Source organism: Amblyraja radiata, chromosome 3 (genome assembly GCF_010909765.2).
Source record: "Amblyraja radiata isolate CabotCenter1 chromosome 3, sAmbRad1.1.pri, whole genome shotgun sequence".
NCBI lineage: Eukaryota > Metazoa > Chordata > Chondrichthyes > Rajiformes > Rajidae > Amblyraja > Amblyraja radiata.
Window position 1 is genome coordinate 109,527,498 of NC_045958.1, and position 22,339 is coordinate 109,549,836.

The 22,339-nt window shown below is 44.9% G+C and overlaps 1 protein-coding gene across 2 annotated transcripts in view; it reads left to right on the top strand.

The window, feature by feature from the left end:
* erbin (erbb2 interacting protein) overlaps nt 1–22,339 on the top strand; it is a 272,967-nt gene that overhangs the window by 178,702 nt on the left and 71,926 nt on the right. For both annotated transcript variants that reach the window (XM_033018574.1, XM_033018575.1), the window contains exons 8-11: nt 1,884–1,958; nt 6,440–6,584; nt 18,970–19,042; nt 19,851–19,980. In XM_033018574.1, coding sequence (XP_032874465.1) covers nt 1,884–1,958; nt 6,440–6,584; nt 18,970–19,042; nt 19,851–19,980 — 423 coding nt within the window. The remainder of the gene's footprint in view (nt 1–1,883; nt 1,959–6,439; nt 6,585–18,969; nt 19,043–19,850; nt 19,981–22,339) is intronic.

Here is a 22,339-nt window from a genome sequence, read left to right on the forward strand (position 1 = left end):
TGGAGCTGCTGTCTCACAGCGCCAGAGACCCGGTTTGCTCCTGACCTCGGGTGCTGCCTGTGTGGAGTTAGCCAGTTCTCCCTGTGACCACATGGATTTCCTCCAGTTTCATCCCACATCCCGAAGACGAAGGGTTGTAGGTTCATTGGCCCTCTGTAAATTAAGAATAAGGGGTTGGCCATTTAGCACAGAGGTGAAAAAAAACATTTCCACCCAGAGGGTTATGAATCTGTGGAATTCTCTGCCTCAGAAGGCAGTGGAGGCCAATTCCCTAGATGCTTTGAAGAGAGAGTTAGATAGAGCTCGTAAAGATAGCGGAGACAAGGGATATGGGGAGAAGGCAGGAACGGGGTACTGATTGTGGATGATCAGCCATGATCACAATGAATGGCGGTGCTGGCTCGATGAGCCGACTGGCCTACTCCTGCATCTATTGTCTATTATCTAAAATGCCCTTGGAGTGTAGAGAGTGGATGTGAAAGTGGGATAACATAGAACTAGTGAATGGGTGATCGATGGTCGGCTGGGACTTGATGGGCCGAAGGGCCAACTTCAATGCTGTATCTCTAAAACGAAGCACACTGCTCATATAAACAAATTAATCAGCATGAATGCAGGAACTACCTTTTCTATACTGTTGCAAGTGTTTTACTGGAAATTAGGTAATGTCTTGAGTGATGGGAGTAGAATTAGGCCATTTGGCCCGTCAAGTCTACTCCACCATTCAATCATGGCTGATTTATCTCTCCCTCCTAACCCCATTCTCCTGACTTCTCTCCATAACCTCTGACACCAGTACTAATCAAGGATTATCTATCTCTGCCTTAAAAATATCCACTGATGGTCTCCACAGCCGTCTGTGGCAAAGTATTCCACAGATTCACCACCGTCTGACTAAAGACATTTCTCCTCATCTCCTTCCTAAAAGAACGTCATTTAATTCTGAGGCTACGACCTCTAGTCCTAGACTCTCCCACTAAGTGAAAACATCCTCTCCAGATCCATTGTATCCAAGCCTTTCACTATTCTGTATGTTTCAATGAGGTCCTCCCCTCATTCTTCTAAACTCCAGCAAGTACATGCCCAGTGCCGACAAACGCTCAACTTATTCATTCCTGCGTTCATACTTGTAAACCTAAAAAGATGTCAAATGTCAAAAATGTTTAAAGGTTTTGATTTATATGCTATCATACCAAATCGCTATTTTTATTTTCATTAATAATGTATGTAGCCCATTTTGTGTTAAGTGCAAACAAAATCTGTCTTAACTTGAATTGCCCCTTTGTATTCTCCAACCATCTCAACGAGAAACACTCTCACTAAGTGAGCCCATTTAGTTCCCTGGTTAAATATGCAGTTAGTTAGTGTCCTAGGCATAAGTTTGTATAATCAGTTGAGTGAGTACTTTGGCTTTCTGCTTGGTTTTCTTGGTGAGCGCTTATCCTAATGTTACAGCTCGTATTATGTGTTTTAATTGTAATTTAGAAAGATAAACTATAGACAATAGGTGCAGGAGTAGGCCATTCGGCCCTTCGAGCCAGCACCGCCATTCAATGTGATCATGGCTGATCATCCCCAATCAGTACCCCGTTCCTGCCTTCTCCCCATATCCCCTGACTCCGCTATTTTTAAGAGCCCTATCTAGCTCTCTCTTGAAAGTATCCAGAGAACCAGCCTCCACCGCCCTCTGAGGCAGAGAATTCCACAGACTCACAACTCTCTGTGTGGAAAAGTGTTTCCTCGTCTCCATTCTAAATGGCTTACTCCTTATTCTTAAACTGTGGCCCCTGGTTCTGGACTCCTGAATTACTGAATGTTTAAAAAGCATCCCGTGCGTGTGCAATTTTTATAATTGTCGCTTTTATTCTGCTTTTTCATTTTAGCCTGAAGTGTTGGAGCAACTGACGGGACTTAAAGAGTTGTGGATGGATGGCAATAGACTTGCACTACTCCCTGGGGTATGTGTGTAACACTAATTGATACCCACTAATGTACAGACTTAACCATTAAGATGTACCAATCAATTCGACATTTAATTGGCAGCCCATTAAAGCTGGTTTTGACCGCACATATTGGATCCATTCGGAAGAATAATCCATTATCTGCACTTCTGAGCTTCAGCCAATGAGTAAAAATGAATGAGGTCAAGTGCAAGATGAGATTTTCGAGTGTAAGCCTTGTTTTGTTCAGTTTGGAGATACAGCGTGGAAACAGGCCCTTCGGCCCGCCGAGTCCGTACCGACCTGTGATCCCCACCCACTAACACGATCCTACACACACTAGGGACACCAAGCCAATTAACCTACAAACCTGTACGTCTTTGGAGTGTGGGAGGAAACCGAAGATCTCAGAGAAAACCCACACAGGTCACGGGGAGAACGTGTAGACAAGTACCCGTGGTCAGGATCGAACCCGGGTCTCTGGCACTGTAAGGCTGTAGCTCTACTGCTGCGCCACCGTTATGCATCCTTACTTCATTTCAGGAACTTTAAGAAATCAGATTTCTATTAATTGTAAAAGTGAGACTACATTTCAGATCTGCTTTCATATTTTCTAAGGTACCATGCTATAGAACTGTGTTAATATCTCTGACTAAGGAACAAACAGGTTTTATTCTTCAGTGTATTTACAAGCAAAACTGATCATTTATACTGTAACTCAGATACTACCACTATACACATGTATCAGAGATGTCTAAGATGTATCTAAGAGCTTATGTCATAGAGTCATACAGTGCGGAAACAGGCCCAACTTGCCCACACAGGCCAACATGCCGCATCTACGCTAGTTCCACCAGCCTGCGTTTGGTCCATATCCCTCCGAACCAGTCCTATACACATACCACATTCCTAATGTTAATTTTCTTCAAACAACCTACTCCAATTAACTTCAGTTCCTTATGTACAGTAATGAACTGCATACAAAAATGAATTTCATTGTATCTCGGTACGTGTGACAAATAGAGTACCGTTGAGCCATTGTTTTTTTTTTATCTCCAGTTACTTTTAACTGGTGTTAATGGTCATGCCTGCAAAGGGAGCCCCATGTTTACAGAAATCAGTTGGTTGCCCACACAAGAAGAGTTTGGGATGTCCCTATCCCAGAATTAAACCTTATCAGGGGCTATTCTTGAGCAGAATGCCATGGGCAGGATGCCCTGACTTCATCCAACAGACATTAAGGCCAGGAGCCCGTGGTCATTAACAGATTCACCATCGACCTGTGAAATAAATCCAGACCTAAACTTCCATCTGATTCTGATGCTGGATGTTCAACTGGGCTTGTGTTCACTGGAATTTAGGTGGATGAGAGGGGATCTTTTGGAAACGTATAACATTTCTAAGGGATTGGACAGGCTGGATGCAGGAAAAAATTTCCCCATGTTGGGGGAGTCCAGAACCAGGGGGTCACAGTTTAAGAATACGAGGTAGGCCATTTAGGACTGAGATAAGGAAAATCCTTTTCACCCAGAGAGTTGTGAATCTGTGGAACTCTCTGCCACAGAAGGCAATGGAGGCCGATTCATTGGATGTATTCAAGAGAGTTAGATTTAGGTCTTAGGGCTAACAGAATCAAGGGATATGGGGAGAAAGCAGGAACGGGGTACTGATTTTGGATGGTCAGCCATGATCATATTTTGAATGGCGGTGCTGGCTCAAAGGGCTGAATGGCCTACTCCTGCACATATTATCTATGCTTATGTCAGGTCACCCCTCAGCCTCCTTTGCTCTGGAGAAATCATTCCCAGCCTATACAACCTCTTCTTTCAACCGCCTCTCTTCTTAAGGGCGGTACGTTGGTGCAGCGGTAGAGTTGCTGCCTTACAGCGCAAGAGACTCCGGTTCGATCCTGACTACGGGTGCTCTCTGCACCGAGTTTGAACTTTCTCCCTGTGACCACGTGGGTTTTCTCCAGGTGCTACGGTTTTCTCCTACACTCCAAAGACGTACAGGTTTGTAGATAAATTGCCCCCCAGTTTATAGGATAGTGCTAGTGTATGGGGTGATAACTGTCCCGCGTGGACTCTTTGGGCTGAAGGGCCTGTTTCCGCACTGTATCTCCAAAGCCTAAACTAAAGTGTGTCGGATAGTGTTAGTGTACGGGGATCATGGGCCTGTTTCCGTGCTGCATCTCTGAAACTAAAACTTAAACTAAAACCCAAGCTCGCCAATGCTGAACTGCTTTTTGAACCCTAATTTGAGGAAGGGCATTCTTGCTATTGAGGGAGTGCAGCGTAGGTTTTCAAGGTTAATTCCCAGGATGGCGGGACTGTCATATGCTGAGAGAATGGAGCAGCTGGGCTTGTACACTCTGGAGTTTAGAAGGATGAGAGGGAATCTCATTGAAACATAGAAGATTGTTGATGGTTTGGACTCGCTAGAGGCAGGAAACGTGTTCCCGATTTTGGGGGAGTCCAGAACCAGGGGCCACAGTTTAAGAATAAGGAGTAAGCCATTTAGAACGGAGACGAGGAAACACTTTCTTTCACAGAGAGTGGTGAGTCTGTGGAATTCTCTGCCTCAGAGGGCGGTGGAGGCAGATTCTCTGGGTGCTTTCAAGAAAGAGCTAGTTAGGGCTCTTAAAAATAATGGAGTCAGGGGATATGGGGAGAAGGCAGGAATGGGGTACTGATTGGGGATAATCAGCCATGATCGCATTGAATGGCGGTGCTGGCTCGAAGGGCCGAATGGCCTACTCCTGCACCTATTGTCTATTGAATCCATGTCATTAAGCTTCTTTGTATCAGCTGCTCAACCATCGGAGGAAGCCCTTAAACTTAAAAGGGCGTAGAAGCAGGCATTAGTGTGCGGGAATCGCTTGTCGGAGCGTACTCCGTGGACTGTAGGGCTTGTTTCCGTGCTGTATAGCTGAACTCAACAAAGGAACCAGCATGGGGGAAACAATGGTGGGGGTGTGGGGGAGAACAAAGGAGGACCTGGTGTGGGATATTTGGTAACTTTGTTGGTGCCCTTTACATAGCGACTCTTTGCATACCTTGGGTACGCAAAACAATTGAAAATGTTTTATTATTAATGTTTAATGTTTTACGTGTCATTCCTAATTGTCACTGTATGTCATGTTGTCACTTATGGGCGGAGCATCAAGGCAAATTCCTTGTATGTGAATACTTGGCCAATAAACATATTCATTCATTCAAATAATATTACAATGACATGTCACATGTGACAATAAAGTATTAGTAATTTGTTCATTCATTCGTAAACTATGAGATAGAACTGATTTGGCATCTACAAGGCTGGTTGATTGACACCATGCCCACCACACGTTCTCCAACTGCATGGCCTGGCATGCTTAGTTCAGTTTAGTCTAGTGTCACATGTCTAGTATCATTAGCTGAGGTACAGTGGTCAGCGGAAATACAATTCATGCTTATAATCGAGCCATTTAGATAAGGGAGACACAAAATGCTGGAGTATCTCAGTGACTCAGGCAGCATCTCTGGAGAGAAGGAATGGGTGACGTTTCGGGTCGAGACCCTTCTTCAGTCTGATGTCAGGGAAGGGGGCGGGACAAAGATAGAATGTAGGCGGAGACAGTAGGACTGGTGGGAGAACTGGGAAGGGGGAGGGGATGGAGAGAGAAAGCAAGGGGAACAGATTATTGATTAGTATGGGTGTCAGGGGTTATAGGGAGAAGGGCTTTCTCTCTCCATGCCCGCAAACATGATAATTCCCATTATACATGATAAGGGAGTTAACTTGCCTTTAGCCAGCCAAGTTCAATCAAGGACAGTCCGAACATGTCACAACCTGTCGCAGCGAGGCTCCTGACGGGCACCCGAAAAAGGGACCACATCACCCCGATCCTGGCCTCTCTCCACCGGCTCCCTGTGCGGTTCTGAATACATTTCAAGATCCTCCTTTATGTTTACAAAGCCCTTAACAGGCTTGCCCCCACCTACATCAAAAGTCTGCTTCCCCACCACACCACCTCCAGGTCCCTCAGATCGGCCGACTTGGAGTTACTGACCATCCCGCGGTCTAGGCATAAGCTCAGGGGCGACCGCGCCTTTGCGGTTGCAGCTCCTAGACTGTGGAACAGCATCCCTCTTCCCATCAGAACTGCCCCTCCATCGACTCCTTTAAGTTGAGACTTAAAACTCATCTTTACTCTCAAGCCTTCCTTGACGTCCTCCGAGTGAGGGCTATATGTATGTATTTATGTATGTACTTAATCTATGAACCACTGTTGTATAACGTTAGTACCTCCACCAATGTAAAGCACTTTGGTCAACGAGAGTTGTTTTTTAAATGTGTTATAGAAATAAAAGTGACTTGACTTGACGTGACTTGACTTGAAGTGACTTGATAACCTACCACTGATATCTGACCCGTAGATTAACCATGCATCTTTAAAAAAAAACCGAAAGAAATAGTCATTGTTAATTTAACACTAACTCTTCCCTTTGTCATTGCAGTTCATTGGCAAATTAAAGCAGCTGAGCTACTTGGATGTGTCCAAGAACAACGTGGAGATCGTGGATGATGCCATCTCTGGCTGTGAGAATCTCCAGGACCTTCTGCTCTCCAGTAACGTGCTTCAGCAGTTACCCGAATCCATTGGTGCGTTGGTCATTAAAGTCGACATGCTTGAATACTTGAAGGAAGTAGTCTTCCGTGTTTGAAGTTGGAAGTTTAGTTTGTTTTGCCATGTGTACCGAGGTACTGTGGCGAGCGTTTGTCGTTTGCTGACCAGTTAGCGGAAAGACAATACTTGCACAGATTCTTGATCTGTGCAGGTGTCTGGAGTCATGGGGAGAAGGCAGGAGAATGGGGTTGAGAGGGAAGGATAGATCAGCCATGATTGAATGGCGGAATAGAAATCGATGGGCCCAATTCTGCTCCGACAACTTATGAACTTAAGAATACGTGATTACAAACGAGCCGTCCACAGTGTACAGATACATGATAAAGGGAATAACGTTTAGTGCAAGGTAGAGTCCAGTAAAGTCCAATTAAAGATTGTCCAAGGATCTCCAGTGAGGTAGATAGTAGCTCAGGACCATTCTTCAGTTGGTGATAGAGTGGTTGACTTGCCTCAGAACAGCTGGGAAGAAACTGTCCCTGAATCTGTAGGTGCGGATTTTCACCCTTTTATACGTCTTGCCTGATGGGAGAGGGGAGAAGAGGGAGTGACCGGCGGTGACACTGGTCCTTGATTACGCTGCTGGCCTTGCCGAGGTAGCGTGAGGTATAAATGGAGTCAATGGAAGGGAGGTTGGCTTGTGTGATGGTCTGGGCTGCGTCCACAATTCTCCACCATTTCTTGCGGTCTTGGGATGGAGCTGTTCCCAAACCGTGCTGTGATGCATCCCGATAAAATGCTTTCTGCGGCGCATCTGTAGAAGTTGGTGAGAGTTGATGGATTTAATGAAAGCAATGTGAATTCAACTGCAATATTTACAATGTCTGACAGCTTTATTTGAATTTTTCAGTAACCCCTTTGAGTGTTCCTGAGATGAAAAACATTGATTCGGAAATGTAAAACTTAGTCTGGATTTAGAATCTTTCCATACCCATTAATTAAATAGCCAATGGTTTACGGTTTGGAAAACATTTATCTTCAGAAGAAACAATGGAATGTTTTTAAATGATTAATTTTGGTTTGCATAACAACTTATAACTTTTTTACCAGCTGTGTGATATCAAACAACTTTCAAGATTTCAACAGTGTTTCATTTGACATCACTGGTTTTCTTTGGCAAAGACGCAAGTTTATACTTGAGCTAGCCTAATTGAATAACTGAGCAAAATACAAAGTGCTGGAATAACTCGACTAAACCTTCACTTCTCTGGGGGGGTGTGGGAGGAAACCAGAGCACCCGGAGAAAACCCACGTGGGCACAGAGAAAACATGCAAGCTCCATGCAGACAGCACCTGTAGTCTGAATCGAACCTGGGTCTCTGGCGCTATAAAGCAGCAGCACGACAACTGTGCCGCCGCGACCCGCTGAGTTACTCCAGAACTTTGTGTTTTGCTCAGGATTCCAGCATCTGCGGTTTCTAGTATCGCTAATTGATTAAAACGGTACCTGGGTTTCTCCGTGGATTGCCACCTTGTCGTGGTGGAGAAGCTTGTGTGGTCCTGAGATCCTGAGAGCGATGCTGTCTGGAGCTATGCTCCTGGTAGGGCCACCCATGGTGGTACGGTCAAGGGGGAGGTCTCTGACAAAGAGCAATCCAACCAAGACCTCAACGGTGGAACAGGCGGAGGACGATGGCTGACCTTAGTGGAGCGTCACAACGGCTGGGAAGGCGGATGAAGGCTGCAGCAGAAAAGGGTCTCCGGTCGTCTTGGACTCCATGCCACTGGATCCTGACCCAGATCTGTCAAGGACCGTGGGGTGGCTGTCTGTGCACCAGTCTCCCCACGTTAAACAAAGTCACGCACAGGCGTCCTCCATATAGGGAATAGCACCCTGGAGACACCCATGGTCAGCCATGACCGAAGGGAGCCAAAGAAAGACCTGGGCTTATGGGGTCGAGTTTTGGGGACAGGTTGAGCAGGCAGGCATTTTTGTACCTTGGAACGTAAGAGGCTGAGGGATGACCTTATTGAGATGTGGAAGGCCATGGTTAAAGTGAGCACTCATTCTTTTACTCAGGGTAGAGGATTCACAAACTAGAGGACATGTGGTTAAGGTGGGAGGGGGGAGATTTAAGAATCACTTTGGGCAACCTGTCATTCACTCGAAGGGTATCTGGAACGAACTGCCAGAGTAAAATACTATGCATTCAAATAATGGAGGCAACGTTATAAATTCAGAGTGTGATACAGTGTGGTATCTTCTTCAGTCGTGGTTACAGGTCACTTGGCCGTTCCCTCCACAAATGCTGCCTGACCTGCCGAGTTCCTCCAGCACGTTATGTGTTTTTACTTAAGATATCGGCAACTGCTGTGTCTTGTGGCTCTACATATTCCATGTCATAGAGTCATACAGCATGGACATGCCCTTTGGCCCAACTTGCCCACACCAGCCATCATGTCCCATCTAGATTAGTCCCACCTGCCTAATATGTCCCAGATCCCTCTAAACCTGTCCTATCCATATACCTGATTAAATGTTTCTTAAAAGTTGCGATAATCACAGCCTCAACTACCTTGCCTGGCAGCTCGTTCCATACACCCACCACATTTTGCGAAAGGTTACCCCTCAGATTCTTATTCAATCTCCCCCCCCCCCCCCCCCCCCACTCCCATGTCCTCTGGTTCTTGATTCCATAACCCTGGGAAAGAGACTCTGTGCATCTACCCAATCTATTCCTCTCATTATTTCTTACACCTCTATAAGATCACCCCTCGTGCTCCAGCGGCTCCTAGGAACAGTCACAGCCTGCTTAACCTCTCCGTATTACTCAGGACTTCGATTCCTGGCAACAACCTCGTAATTCTATGAGCAAACGAACGACCGATAGGAAACCCAGTAAATAAAGAAATGGCAACCAATTTAGTTGAATAAGTCTGAAGAAGGACCCTGAGCCGAAACATCACATGTGGAGTCTAAAGAAGGTTGTCGACTTGAAATGTTTCCTATCAGCCCAGGGATGCTGCATGACCCGCTGAGTCACTCCAGCACTTTTGTCTATGTTTTGTTGTTGTAACGCAGCATCTGCAGTTCCTTGTGTTTAGTTGAATAACTCATTCATCTCCTTGTGAAAATTGAAAACTACAAAGAATGTCAATTTCAGCTTCGTAAAGCAAAATTCTCTTGGAACACAGAAATGGAAAACACCGTCAAGTCAGTTAATGAAACTGCTTAGACGAAGACTGTCTCCTTATGGGCCTGTCCAACAAGCAAATTTTTTTTAAGGCGACTTGGTTGCCGGGTTGTCGCTTGTATGGTCGTGAGTCATCTCCTCAGTCGCCCAAAGAGTTGTAGCGTCTTTCTGGTCGCCGCTGGATTTTCAACATGTTGAAACATTTTCGGAGACAGTCGGCGACAGTGGGTTTAACGCCAATAAGCGTAGCTTGACTTATCCTGACGTAGTTATTGCCAGGTTAACGTAGGTTGTCGCTAGTGCTGACTTAACGTTTTTTAAATTTCTATTTCAAATGTTATGTCGAAGGGGGGGGGAGGGTCCAGTCGCCGTTTTTTTTGGTGACCTGCTACGACTATGACTGTCGCCAAAATATAGCCTAAGTGGGACAGGCCCATTACCCTCAAATACATTTCCATTCACTCTAGATGCTTTCCTGTCGTGATCCATGGTATTTTTTTATAGTGGTCACATCTTGAAACAATGTGCAGTGAGGAGGTTCAAGAATCGCCCATTCTGATTCCTTCACTCAGCACATCCATTTTGATTCATTTAACTTCTTCTCCAACGGCTCGAGCACTTAAAGACTGCGGTAAAACCAGATTGGTAGATGACGCGATGAAGTCCAAACCTTCACGATTGATTGAAGGAGCTCCTAATAATTTAAACGAATAGCTGATGACTCTGCAGGAGGTAAAACATTTTTATGGTCAATTCTATCCATTTGGGGTGTAATATATATATAAGGCACTGCAAGATAAATGAAGAATGATTTCATATGACAGCTCTGGGCCTGTACTCGCTGGAGTTCAGATGGATGAGGGGGGACTTCATTGAAACTTACCGAATAGTGAAAGGCCTGGATAGAGTGGATGTGGAGGGAATGTTTCCACCAGTGGGAGAGTCTAGGACTAGAGGTCACAGCCTTAGAATTACAGGACGTTCTTTTAGGAAGGTGCTGAGGAGGCATTTCTTTAGTCAGAGGGTGGTGAATCTGTGGAATTCATTGCCACAGAAGGCTGTGGAGGCAAAGTCAGTGGATATTTTTAAGGCAGAGATAGATAGATTCTCGATTAGTACGGGTGTCAGAGGTTATGGGGAGAAGGCAGGAGAATGGGGTTAGGAGGAAGAGATAGATCAGCCACGATTGAATGGCAGAGTAGACATGATGGGCTGAATGGCCTAATTCTAATCCTTTCACATGAATTTATGAACTAATGATTGGGGTTAAGAGGGAAAGATGGAACAGCCATGTTTGAATGGCGGAATAGACTTGAAGGGCCGAATGGCCTAATTCTGCTCCTATCACATGAATATATGGACAAGTATGATTGTGGGGCAGTGAGGTCGGAGCGTGTGTCCGGTTTAGATTGTCTGGCAGAAAAGACTGAACACTATTCCAAAAGTGATCTGGAGAGCTTGGCGTAAAGGGCCTGTTCCACTTTCACAACTTCATTCAAAACCTCTGCCGAGTTTAAAGGACCTAAAAAAAATCAAGATTGAGGTAATCTACGAACTCCTACGACCTTCCACGACTATGTTCACGAATTCCTACGAGTATGTCTATGAATTCCCACCACTATTTCGATGCCCTCCTTACGAGTAAAAAGTTGCAATTTCTTTCATCCCGACCATTTTTTTACTCGTGGACATTTTTTATCGGGCTGGAAAAACCGTCCCGACTTACCTGATGCCACGAGTACCTACGGCTGGCATAACGGGCCGCTACGGTATATCTACGAACTGCTACGGACTCGTTGCGAACATTCTGCGAGTTTGAATCAAGGGGAAAACTCTGGAGAATTCGTGAATTACCTCGTGAAAGTGGGACAGGCCCTTAAAGAGGCTTGTAAAGTGGTGAGCAAGTGTCACACCTGTTTGCAGTTGTCCAAAACCTCTGCCTGAAAACATAAGTGTAATGTTAATAATAGCAAAAGGATTTGAGTATAGGAGCAGGGAGGTTCTACTGCAGTTGTACAGGGTCTTGGTGAGACCACACCTGGAGTATTGCGTACAGTTTTGGTCTCCAAATCTGAGGAAGGACATTATTGCCATAGAGGGAGTGCAGAGAAGGTTCACCAGACTGATTCCTGGGATGTCAGGACTGTCTTATGAAGAAAGACTGGATAGACTTGGTTTATACTCTCTAGAATTTAGGAGATTGAGAGGGGATCTTATAGAAACTTACAAAATTCTTAAGGGGTTGGACAGACTAGATGCAGGAAGATTGCTCCCGATGTTGGGGAAGTCCAGGACAAGGGGTCACAGCTTAAGGATAAGGGGGAAATCCTTTAAAACCGAGATGAGAAGAACTTTTTTCACACAGAGAGTGGTGAATCTCTGGAACTCCCTGCCACAGAGGGTAGGCGAGGCCAGTTCATTGGCTATATTTAAGAGGGAGTTAGATGTGGCCCTTGTGGCTAAGGGGATCAGAGGGTATGGAGAGAAGGCAGGTACGGGATACTGAGTTGGATGATCAGCCATGATCATATTGAATGGCGGTGCAGGCTCGAAGGGCCGAATGGCCTACTCCTGCACCTAATTTCTATTTCTATGTTTCTATGTAACAGAGCCTAGAACTTGACCAGATCAATCAACAAATAAACACTTTGGATTAATGAATCCTTGCATTGCAGTCTTAGCTCAGAATGTCATCATCTGTGGTTCCTTGCCTCTACTTGGTATAGTGTTAAGTGCTTAGTCTTGGCCTGTCTTGGCCTTATTGTACTTCATTTAAGAAATGCAAGTGGGGCAAGAAGAGTTAGCAGGAGTAAGGCAAACAGTAAATGTTAATGAAGAAGATATTTTCTCAGAATTGAAGACACAATGAATTGTAGATGTTGGAAACTGAAGTAAAATACAAATAAACGAGCAGGTCAGGCAGAATCTCTGGAGGACATTGCCAGGCGATGTGTAAAGTCTGAAGAAAGGTCCCGACCCAAAATGTTACCTGCCATGTTCTCTAGAGATGCTGCGTGACCCACTAGGTTAAATCGGCACTTTGTGTTTTTCTCAGAACTAATTAATATTTACAAGTAGTGAAGCTTCAGATGTATGAAGGTAATATTTCAGTTCTGAAGATGGTTCCATGGTACTTCATTGCCACATAGAATCATAGTCATACAGCGTGGAAACAGGCCCTTCGGCCCAACTCGCCCGCACCGGCCAACGTGCCCCATCTATTTGTCCTACCCGCCTGCGTTTGGCCCATATCCCTCCAAACCTGTCCTATCCATGTACCTGTCCAAATCTTTCTGAAATGTTGGGATAGTCCCTGCCTCAATTACCTCCTCTGGCAGCTCGTTCAAGTCAAGTCAAGTTTATTCGTCACATACACATAAGAGATGTGCAGTGAAATGAAAAGTGGCAATGCTCGCGAATTGTGCAAAAAAAACAAACAAACTGCAAACAGAATGAAACAGAATCACATATTCACATATTACATATTTGTGGGAGGGAGGGAATCAAAGGGAAAAAAACAGCAATTTAAAAAAGACACCACACAACAGTTCCATACACCCACCACTTTTTGAGTGAGAAGGTTACTCCTCAGGTTCCTATTAAATCTTTCCCTCTCACCTTGAACCCATGTCCTTTGATCCTCGATTCCCCTACTCTGGGCAAGAGATTCTGTGCATCCACCCGATCTATTTCTCTCATGATTTTTTTTTTCCACACCTCTATAAGATTCCCCCTCATCCTTTGGTGCTCATGTGTGTAGTGCAAATGCACTGTGAAATTTGTTTCTCACAAACAGTCCAGTAGAGTATCATCATACCATTTGTACAGCAATAGTCTACAGAGCCCGCATGCAAGAGGCATCATGTTAGGCACCAATTTCCAAGCGATTTCCTGATTGTGCTTTTGATCTATCACCGTTTTTGCGACTGGATAGTGAAAGGCTTGGATAGTGAATGTGGAGAGGATGTATTCACTCGTGGGAGAGTCTTGGACCAGGGGCCAAGGCTTCAGAATGAAAGGACGTTCCTTTAGAAAGGAGATGAGGAACTTCTTTAGTCAGAGGGTGGCGAATCTGTGGAGTTCATTGCCGCAGAAGGCTGTGGAGGCCAAGTCAGTGGATATTTTTAAGGCGGAAATTGATAGATTCTTGATTAGTGCCTTGTCAGGGGTTATGGGGAGAAGGCAGGAGAATGGGGTTGAGAGGGAGAGATAGATCAGCTATGATTGAGTGGTGGAGCAGACTTGATGGGCCGAATTGCCTATCCATTATTGAAACATATAAGATTATTAACGGTTTGGACACGCTAGAGGCAGGAAACGTGTTCCCGATGTTGGGGGAAGTCCAGAACCAGGGGTCAAGTTTAAGAATAAGGGGTAAGCCATTTAGAACAGAGGCGAGGAAACACTTTTTCTCTCAGAGAGTGGTGAGTCTGTGGAATTCTCTGCCTCAGAGGGCGGTGGAGGTAGGTTCTCTGGATGCTTTCAAGAGAGCTGGATAGGGCTCTTAAAAATAGCGGAGTCAGGGGATATGGGGAGAAGGCAGGAACGGGGTACTGATTGTGGATGATCAGCCATGTTCACATTGAATGGCGGTGCTGGCTCGAAGGGCCGAATGGACTACCCCTGCACCTATTGTCTATTACTATTACTATCTATTACTGTATCTCTAAACTAAACTGCCAGTTAGTGCAGAGCTTCCTGCCCTTGTTTCTTTCATATCCAGTTGCAAAAATAAAACCCCTGAAATGGCAAAACATGTGAAATATTGGCAGGAGAAATCGGGAAACAACAACTTTGAGATTTCTGCTTTCAGTATAACATGTGCAAATAAGTGTTTCTCTTCAGTTTCGGGTCTAATAATAATGAGTGCAGAAAGTCCCATTGCCGTTCCCAAATGTAAAACTGATCGAAACCCGAAGTGTTGGAGAAACTCGAAGTGTCCGGCAGCATCTGTGGATGGAGTGGACTGGCAACGTTTTGGGTCAGGACAATGTTCAAACATTGTAGTAGGGGGGAGAAAAACCTGGCAAGTGATAGGTGGATACCGATGTTGGGGGTGGGGGGGGGGGGGGGGGGGGCTAAGCCTGGCAAGTGATATAAGATTATTGTTTGGTCGCGCTAGAGGCAGGAAACATGTTCCCGATGTTGGGGGAGTGCAGAACCAGGGGCCACAGTTTAAGAATAAGGAGTAAGCCATTTAGAACAGAGACGAGGAAATACTTCTTCTCACAGAGAGTGGTGAGTCTGTGGAATTCTCTGCCTCAGAGGGCGGTGGAGGCCGGTTCTCTGGATACTTTCAAGAGAGAGCTAGATAAGGCTCTTAAAGATAGCGGAGTCAGGGGATGTGGGGAGAAGGCAGGAACGGGGAACTGATTGGGGATGATCAGCCATGATCACATTGAATGGCGGTGCTGGCTCGAAGGACCGAATGGCCTACTCCTGCACCTATTGTCGATTGTGCATGAACGAACGGCAGACGCTGGTTTACGGCGAATGTTTGTGGGTCAACGGGCCTCTGTAAATTGGCCCTTCCATGTAGGATGCGAAACTGGGATAACATGGAACTAATGTACAGATAGACACTAAAAGCTGGAGTAACTCAGCGGAACAGGCAGCATCTCTGGAGAGAAGGAATGGTTGGCGTTTTGGGTTGAGAATGAAGGGTCTCAATCCGAAACGCCACCTATTCCTTTTTTCCCAGAGATGTTGTCTGACCCGCTGAGTTACTCCAGCTTTAAGTGATAGGTGGATACAGGTGAGGGGGAGGGTTTTTATTGCCAGAGGGATGGAGTAAGTGACAAAAGAGAGGTGGATAAATAGATAGATGAATAGTTTTGAATGAATTCACAATGCTTTAGGTGATGCTGCTGCTTTCAGCTACATCTCTCAGTCAAGTCACGTTTATTTCTATAGCACATTTAAAAAGACAACTCTCGTTGGCCAAAGTGCTTTACATTGGTGGAGGTACTAACGTTATACAACAGTGGTTCATAGATTAAGTACATACATAAATACATACATATAGCCCTCCCTCAGAGGACATCAAGAAAGGCTTGAGAGTAAACATGAGTTTTAAGTCTCGACTTAAAAGAGTCGATGGATGGGCAGATCTGATGGGAAGAGGGATGCTGTTTCACAGTCGAGGAGCTGCAACCGCAACGGCGGGGTTGCCCCTGAGCTTATGCCTAGACCGCGGGATGTTAAATAACCCCAAGTCGGCCGATCTGAGGGACCTGGAGGTGGTGTGGTGGGTAGCAGAATTTTGATGTAGGTGGGGGCAAGCCCGTTAAGGGCTTTGTAGACATAAAGAAGGATCTTTAAATTTATTCGGAACCGCACAGGGAGCCAGTGGAGAGAGGTTTGAACATCAACTAATCAAAACATCTCTATCTCTCCCTCTGGCTTTTCACTTCACTCCTCGTCTCTAAGGAGAGAACAGGAGTGAAATGTAAAGCCAGGCGAGATGTAGATGGATGGATCTAAGACTGTGGCCCCTGGTTCTGGACTCGTCCAAACATTGGGAAAAATATTCCTGACTGGACAAGCTAGATGCAGGAAACATGTTCCCAATGTTGGGCGACTCCAGAACCAGGGGCCACAGCCTTAGAATAAAGGGGAGGCCATTTGAGACTGAGGGGAGAAAAAACCCAGAGAGTTGTGAATTTGTGGAATTCCCTGCCACAGAGGGCAGTGGAGGCCAAATCACTGGATGGATTTAAGAGAGAGTTGGATAGAGCTCTAGGGGCTAGTGGAATCATGGGATATTGGGAGAAGGCAGGCATGGGTTATTGATTGGGGACAATCAGCTATGATCACGATGAATGGTGGTGCTGCCTCGATGCACCTATTTTCTATGTTTCTATGAGACAAGTTTCAGTTTCAGCCATTTAAAACTGATCATGAATTAATGAAAAAAATACTCTATGTTGATTTTGCACACAAACATTTTGTTTTAAAACAGAATATCAACAATTTATATTAAAGTATAGGGAGGCATGGCAGCGCAAAGGTAGAATTGCTGCCTTCAGCACCAGAGACCCTCAGATTATCCTTGATCGGACTTTGCTGGCATTACCTTGCACTAAACGTTATTCCCTTATCACATACCTGTACACTGCAAATGGCACGATTGTAATCATGTATTGTCTTTCCGCTGACTGGAGAGCACGCAACAAAAGCTTTTCACTGTACCTCGCTACAGGTGACAATAAACTAAAATGTGACAATCCTGAGATTCCAAAGATGTACAGGTTTGCAGGTTAATTGGCTTCAGTAAAATTGTAAACTGTGCCTACTCTGTGGGATAGTGTTAGTGCGCGGGGATCGCTGTTCGGCGCGGACTCAGTGAGCCAAAGGGCCTGTTTCTGCGCTGTATTTCTAAACTAAGAGGAGTGAAATGTAAAGCCAGAGAGAGAGATGTAGGTGGAAGGGGGACATCATCTCAAAGAAACATAGAAACATAGAAATTAGGTGCAGGAGGAGGTCATTCGGCCTTTCGAGCCAGTACCGCCATTCATTGCGATCATGGCTGATCGTCCCCAATCAATAACCCGTGCCTGCCTCCTCCCCATATCCCTTGATTCCACCAGCCCCTAGAGCTCTATCTAACTCTCTCTTAAATCCACCCAGTGATTTGGCCTCCCCTTTATTCTAAGACTGTGGCCCCTGGTTCTGGACTTGCCCAACATTGGGAACATCTTTCCTGCATCTAGCTTGTCCAGTCTTTTTATAATTTTATAGGTTTCTATAAGATCCTCCTAAACTCCAGTGAATACAAGCCTAAAACTGATGATGAATTAACTAAAAAATTAGTAATTTTCTATATTATTTCTATATTGATTCTGCAATTTTGTTTTTTAAAAAGCAAATTATATTTTCAAGGTAACAGTAGAATGTCAACAATTTATGTGAAAGTATTTTTATATACTGTGTATATTGTATTATATTAAAGTACTGTTAAGTAAAGGGGTAAACAAGCCAGACATAAGATCCTGAGGGAGTAAACACGTCTACCTGGAATGTTGCTTGTCCATATCCCTCCACAGTTGCTGCCTGACCCTCTGAGTCCATCTAGCAGATAGTTTTTTTTTGCCCAAATGCTAAAAGGATATTTACCCTGCTGGGGAAATCTAGGATCACAGTTTCAGAATACAAGATCATTGAAGATAGACGCAAAGTACTGGAGTAACTCATCATCTCCGGAGAAAATTGATGGATGACGTTTCGGGCCGGGACTCTTCTCCAGACTGAAGAAGAGGTTCCGACCCTAAACGTCACCCATCCTTTTTCTGCCTGGCCCGCCGAGTAACTCCAGCACCTTGTGTCTAAAGGTGTATCCACACATAAAAGATCATCGCTTTTATACAGAGGGATCTTTCTTTTCTGCAGATTATGGATCTTTGGAATTTTCCGCTTGAGGAATGTGTGAAAAGTGAATCTGCTCCAAAAGCTGATAGATCTTTTGACAAGGGAATCACAGATCAAGGAAGATGGAGCTGAGATTCAGATCAGATATAACCTGAAGGAATGGCAGATTAGGATCGCAGGGATGTGGCACTTAGTTTAGAGATACAGAGTGGAAACAGGCCCCAGTTCTATCGTACATACTTAGGAACAATTTACAGAAGCCAATTAACCTACAAACCTGTACGTCTTTGGAGTGTGGGAGGAAATCGGAGCACCCGGAGAAAAACCACGCGGTCACAGGGAGAACGTACAAACTCTATACAGACAGCACCCGCAGTCAGGATCGAACCCGGGTCTCTGGCGCCGTGAGGCAGCGACTCTTCCACTGCACCCAATTTAGTACTATTTGTTATCTTAACTTTTAGCATTCTGCGCATTTGATCTAAATTTAGACAATAGACAATAGGTGCAGGAATAGGCCATTAGGCCCTTCGAGCCAACACCGCCATTCAATGTGATCATGGTTGATCTTAATTTCTTAAGAACCGATAACATGATTCTAATTGATAGACACAAAAAGCTGGAGTAACTCAGCGGGACAGGCAGCATCTCTGGAGAGAAGGAATGGGCGACGTTTGGGTCAGATCCTTCAGTCCTGAATAAGGGACTCGATCCGAAACGTCGTCTATTCCTTTTCCTTTTCTCCAGAGATGCTGCCTGTCCCACTGAGTTACTCCAGCTTTTTGTGTCTATCTTGGGTGTAAACCAGCATCTGCAGTTTCTTCCTACACATGATTATAATGGTTCATTCCTATAATTCCAGGTTCCCTTAAAAAACTGACTGCACTTAAAGTGGATGAAAACCAGTTGATGAGTTTACCAGATTCAATTGGAGGGTAAGTATTTTGGATTGACTTTTTTTTAATGAATGAATGAATGAATGAATGAATGAATGAATGAATGAATGAATAAGCTTATTGGCCAATTATTCACATACAAGGAATTTGCCTTGGTGCTCCTTTTGATAAAGTGAAAGTGTTAATTGCTTCAGCAGTCAATAGCTGGGGGGAAATGATTTCTGTAATTTAAACTGGTGAGGGTTCTTGCCAGGGAATATTGAGATATTTAGCTTTTTAGAAGGGTGAAGGGGGGGACCTCATTGAAACTTACTGAATAGTGAAAGGCTTGGATAGAGTGGATGTGGAGAGGATGTTTCCACTAGAGAGAGGGTCTAGGACCAGAGGTCACGGCCTCAGAATAAAAGGACCTTTCTTTCAGAAGGAGATGAGGAGGAATTTCCCTAATCGGACGGTGGTGAATCTGTGGAATTCATTGCCACCACCGAACGCTGTTGAGGCCAAGACAACGAACACTGTGCAGGCGGAGATTGATAGATTCTTGATTAGTACGGGTGTCAGGGGATATGGGGAGAAGGCAGGAGAATGAGTTCTTGATTGGGGATGATCAGCCATGACCACAATGAATGGCGGTGCTGGCTCAAAGGGGCGAATGGCCTCCTCCTGCACCTAATTTCTATGTTTCTAATGGGGTTGAGGGGGAAAGATAGATCTCCATGGTTGAATGACGGAGTAGACTTGATGGGCCGAATGGCCTAATTCTGCTTCTTTCACTTATGAACTTATGTCATGTTTTAATGTGTGTTGTCTAATGCAATCATTTATTTATTTATTTGCATCTGTATAGGCTTTCTTGTTTAGAAGAATTTGATTTCAGTTTTAATGAAATTGAAGTCTTGCCTCCTACAATCGGTCAGCTACAGAATCTAAGAACTCTTGCAGCAGATCATAATTTCATTACAGATCTTCCTTCAGAGGTAACGTCTTTACATTTTTTTCTCACCGTCTAATTCAGTGATAGTACTTTGATTAACTCGTAATCAATGGGCCGAGTGGCCTAATTCAGCTGCCATGTCTCATTGTGGTTGAACTGTGAACCTTTCGGTGTGATTTGTTGGTTTAGTTTAGAGATACAGCGCGGAAACAGGCCCTTAGGCCCACCGGGTCCACGTCGACCAGCGATCCTCGCACATTAACACCACCCTACACCCACTAGGGACAATTTTTACATTCACCAAACTACTTAACCTATAAAACTGTACGTCTTTGGAGTGTGGGAGGAAACCGAAGATCTCGGAGAAAACCCACCCAGGTCACAGGGAAAATGTACAAACTCCGTACAGACAGCGCCCGTTGTCGGGATCGAACCCGGGTCTCCGGCGTTGCATTCGCTGTAAGGCAGCAACTCTACCGCTGCGCCACCGTGACCGCCCTAAAGATGTTGTGAGATTTATTCAGTTTCTTATTGGAGATATACATTTTCACACTTCTGTACTCCTTGCCTGATGGGAGAGGGGAGAAGAGGGAGTGACCGGGGTGAGACTGGTCCTTGATTATGCTGCTGGCCTTGCCGAGGCAGCGTGAGGTGTAGATGGAGTCAATGGATGGGAGGTTGGTTTGTGTGACGGTCTGGGCTGCGTCCACAATTCTCTGCAGTTTCATGTGGTCTTGGATGGAGCTGTTCCCAAACCATGCTGTGATGCAGCCCAATTCAATGCTTCCTGCAACACATCTGTATAAATTGGTGAGGCTCGTCCTTGACTGTGCATGTTTTAATATTGCTCTTCCCCTAAATTTTATCTGTGTTCCACAACACTTGAATTCCAGGCTCCGTAGAATATGCCCTCATTTGAAACTCAAGACTGAGCATCAGATTAGTGATATGTAATGTGCTGAACTTGGCATATTGATATGGGGCTTGACTGTGTTATCTCTGCCTCTTGATAACGGCATCTTCGGTGTTTTTAAGAAAATCTCCAGATGATTTTTGATCAGGCATGTACTTTGTTCATTGACTTTATCTCCAGTAATACATGTTTGTGCAAGCCAAGCTTCAGAAACATGCACTGCAGCCCATCTGTTGAGCTTTGGAAGCAAATAGATGTGTGCGAAACATTCTGTATTGGTACATGAGCTCGGTAATTACAAGTTACAAAATAATGAGGGCAATGCCAGGGATGGGTGAGGGGGGAAGTATATCTCCATCTTTTTTCTTTCTTATTTCTTTTCTTTTCTCTTGCACCTCTTTGGTAGCTAAGGGGTCTTTTTCTCGCTTTTTCTTATTTTACTTGTCTTCATTCCCTTTATTCTCTTTTTTCTCTTTTTTTTCTCTTCCTTTTTAAAAAATTTAGGTTCCAACGTTAAAAATGAAGCTGTACAATAATTGTATAACTGTTATGTCGATCGCCTTATACTTGTACAATCGCTTCTAATAAAATAAATTCCAAAAAATAAATTTAAAAAATGATGAGAGGCTTGGATAGGGTAGAGAGCCAAAACCTTTATCCCAGTGTGGATTTATCAAGCACTAGAGAGCATTGCTAGAATGTCAGAGCGGGAAGATATTCTGACTACGGGTGCTGTCTGTATGGAGTTTGTACGTTCTCCCCGTGACCGCCTGTTTTTTTTTCTCCGGGTGCTCCGATTCCTCCCACACTCCAAAGACGTACGGGTTTGTAGGTTAATTGGCTTATGTACATTGTCCCAAGTGTGTGGGATAGTACGAGGTGATCGCTGATCGGCGTAGACCCAGTGGGCTGAAGGGCCAGTTTCCTCGCTGTAGGTCCATCCATAGACAATAGGTGCAGGGGTAGGCCACATTCGGCCCTTCGAGCCAGCACCGCCATTCAATGTGTTCATGGCTGATCATCCCCAATCAGTACCCCGTTCCTGCCTTCTGCCAATATCCCCTGACTCCGCTACCTTTAAGAGCCCTATCTAGCTCACTCTTGAAAGTATCCAGAGAACCGGCCTCCACCTGAGGCAGGGAATTCCACAGACACACAACTCTCTGTGTGAAAAAGTGTTTCCTCGTCTCCGTTCTAAATGGCTTGCCCCTTATTCATAAAACTGTGGCCCCTGGTTCTGGAATCCCACAACATCGGGAACATGTTTCCTGCCTCTGGTGTGTCAAAACCCTTAATAATCTTATATTAGATGTCAGGTGGGCTGAAGGGCCATGCTGTAAGTGTGTCTAAAGTCACATGTGATGCCAGGGTTGGTGGTGGAAGCAGATAAAATAGTGGGCTTTCAGAGTCTTTCAAGCAGGCTCTGTGGGCTCTTGGGCATTGGTGCCGGCTCGGATTTGTTCTGTGTCTTCTCATGCCGCTACTTTCC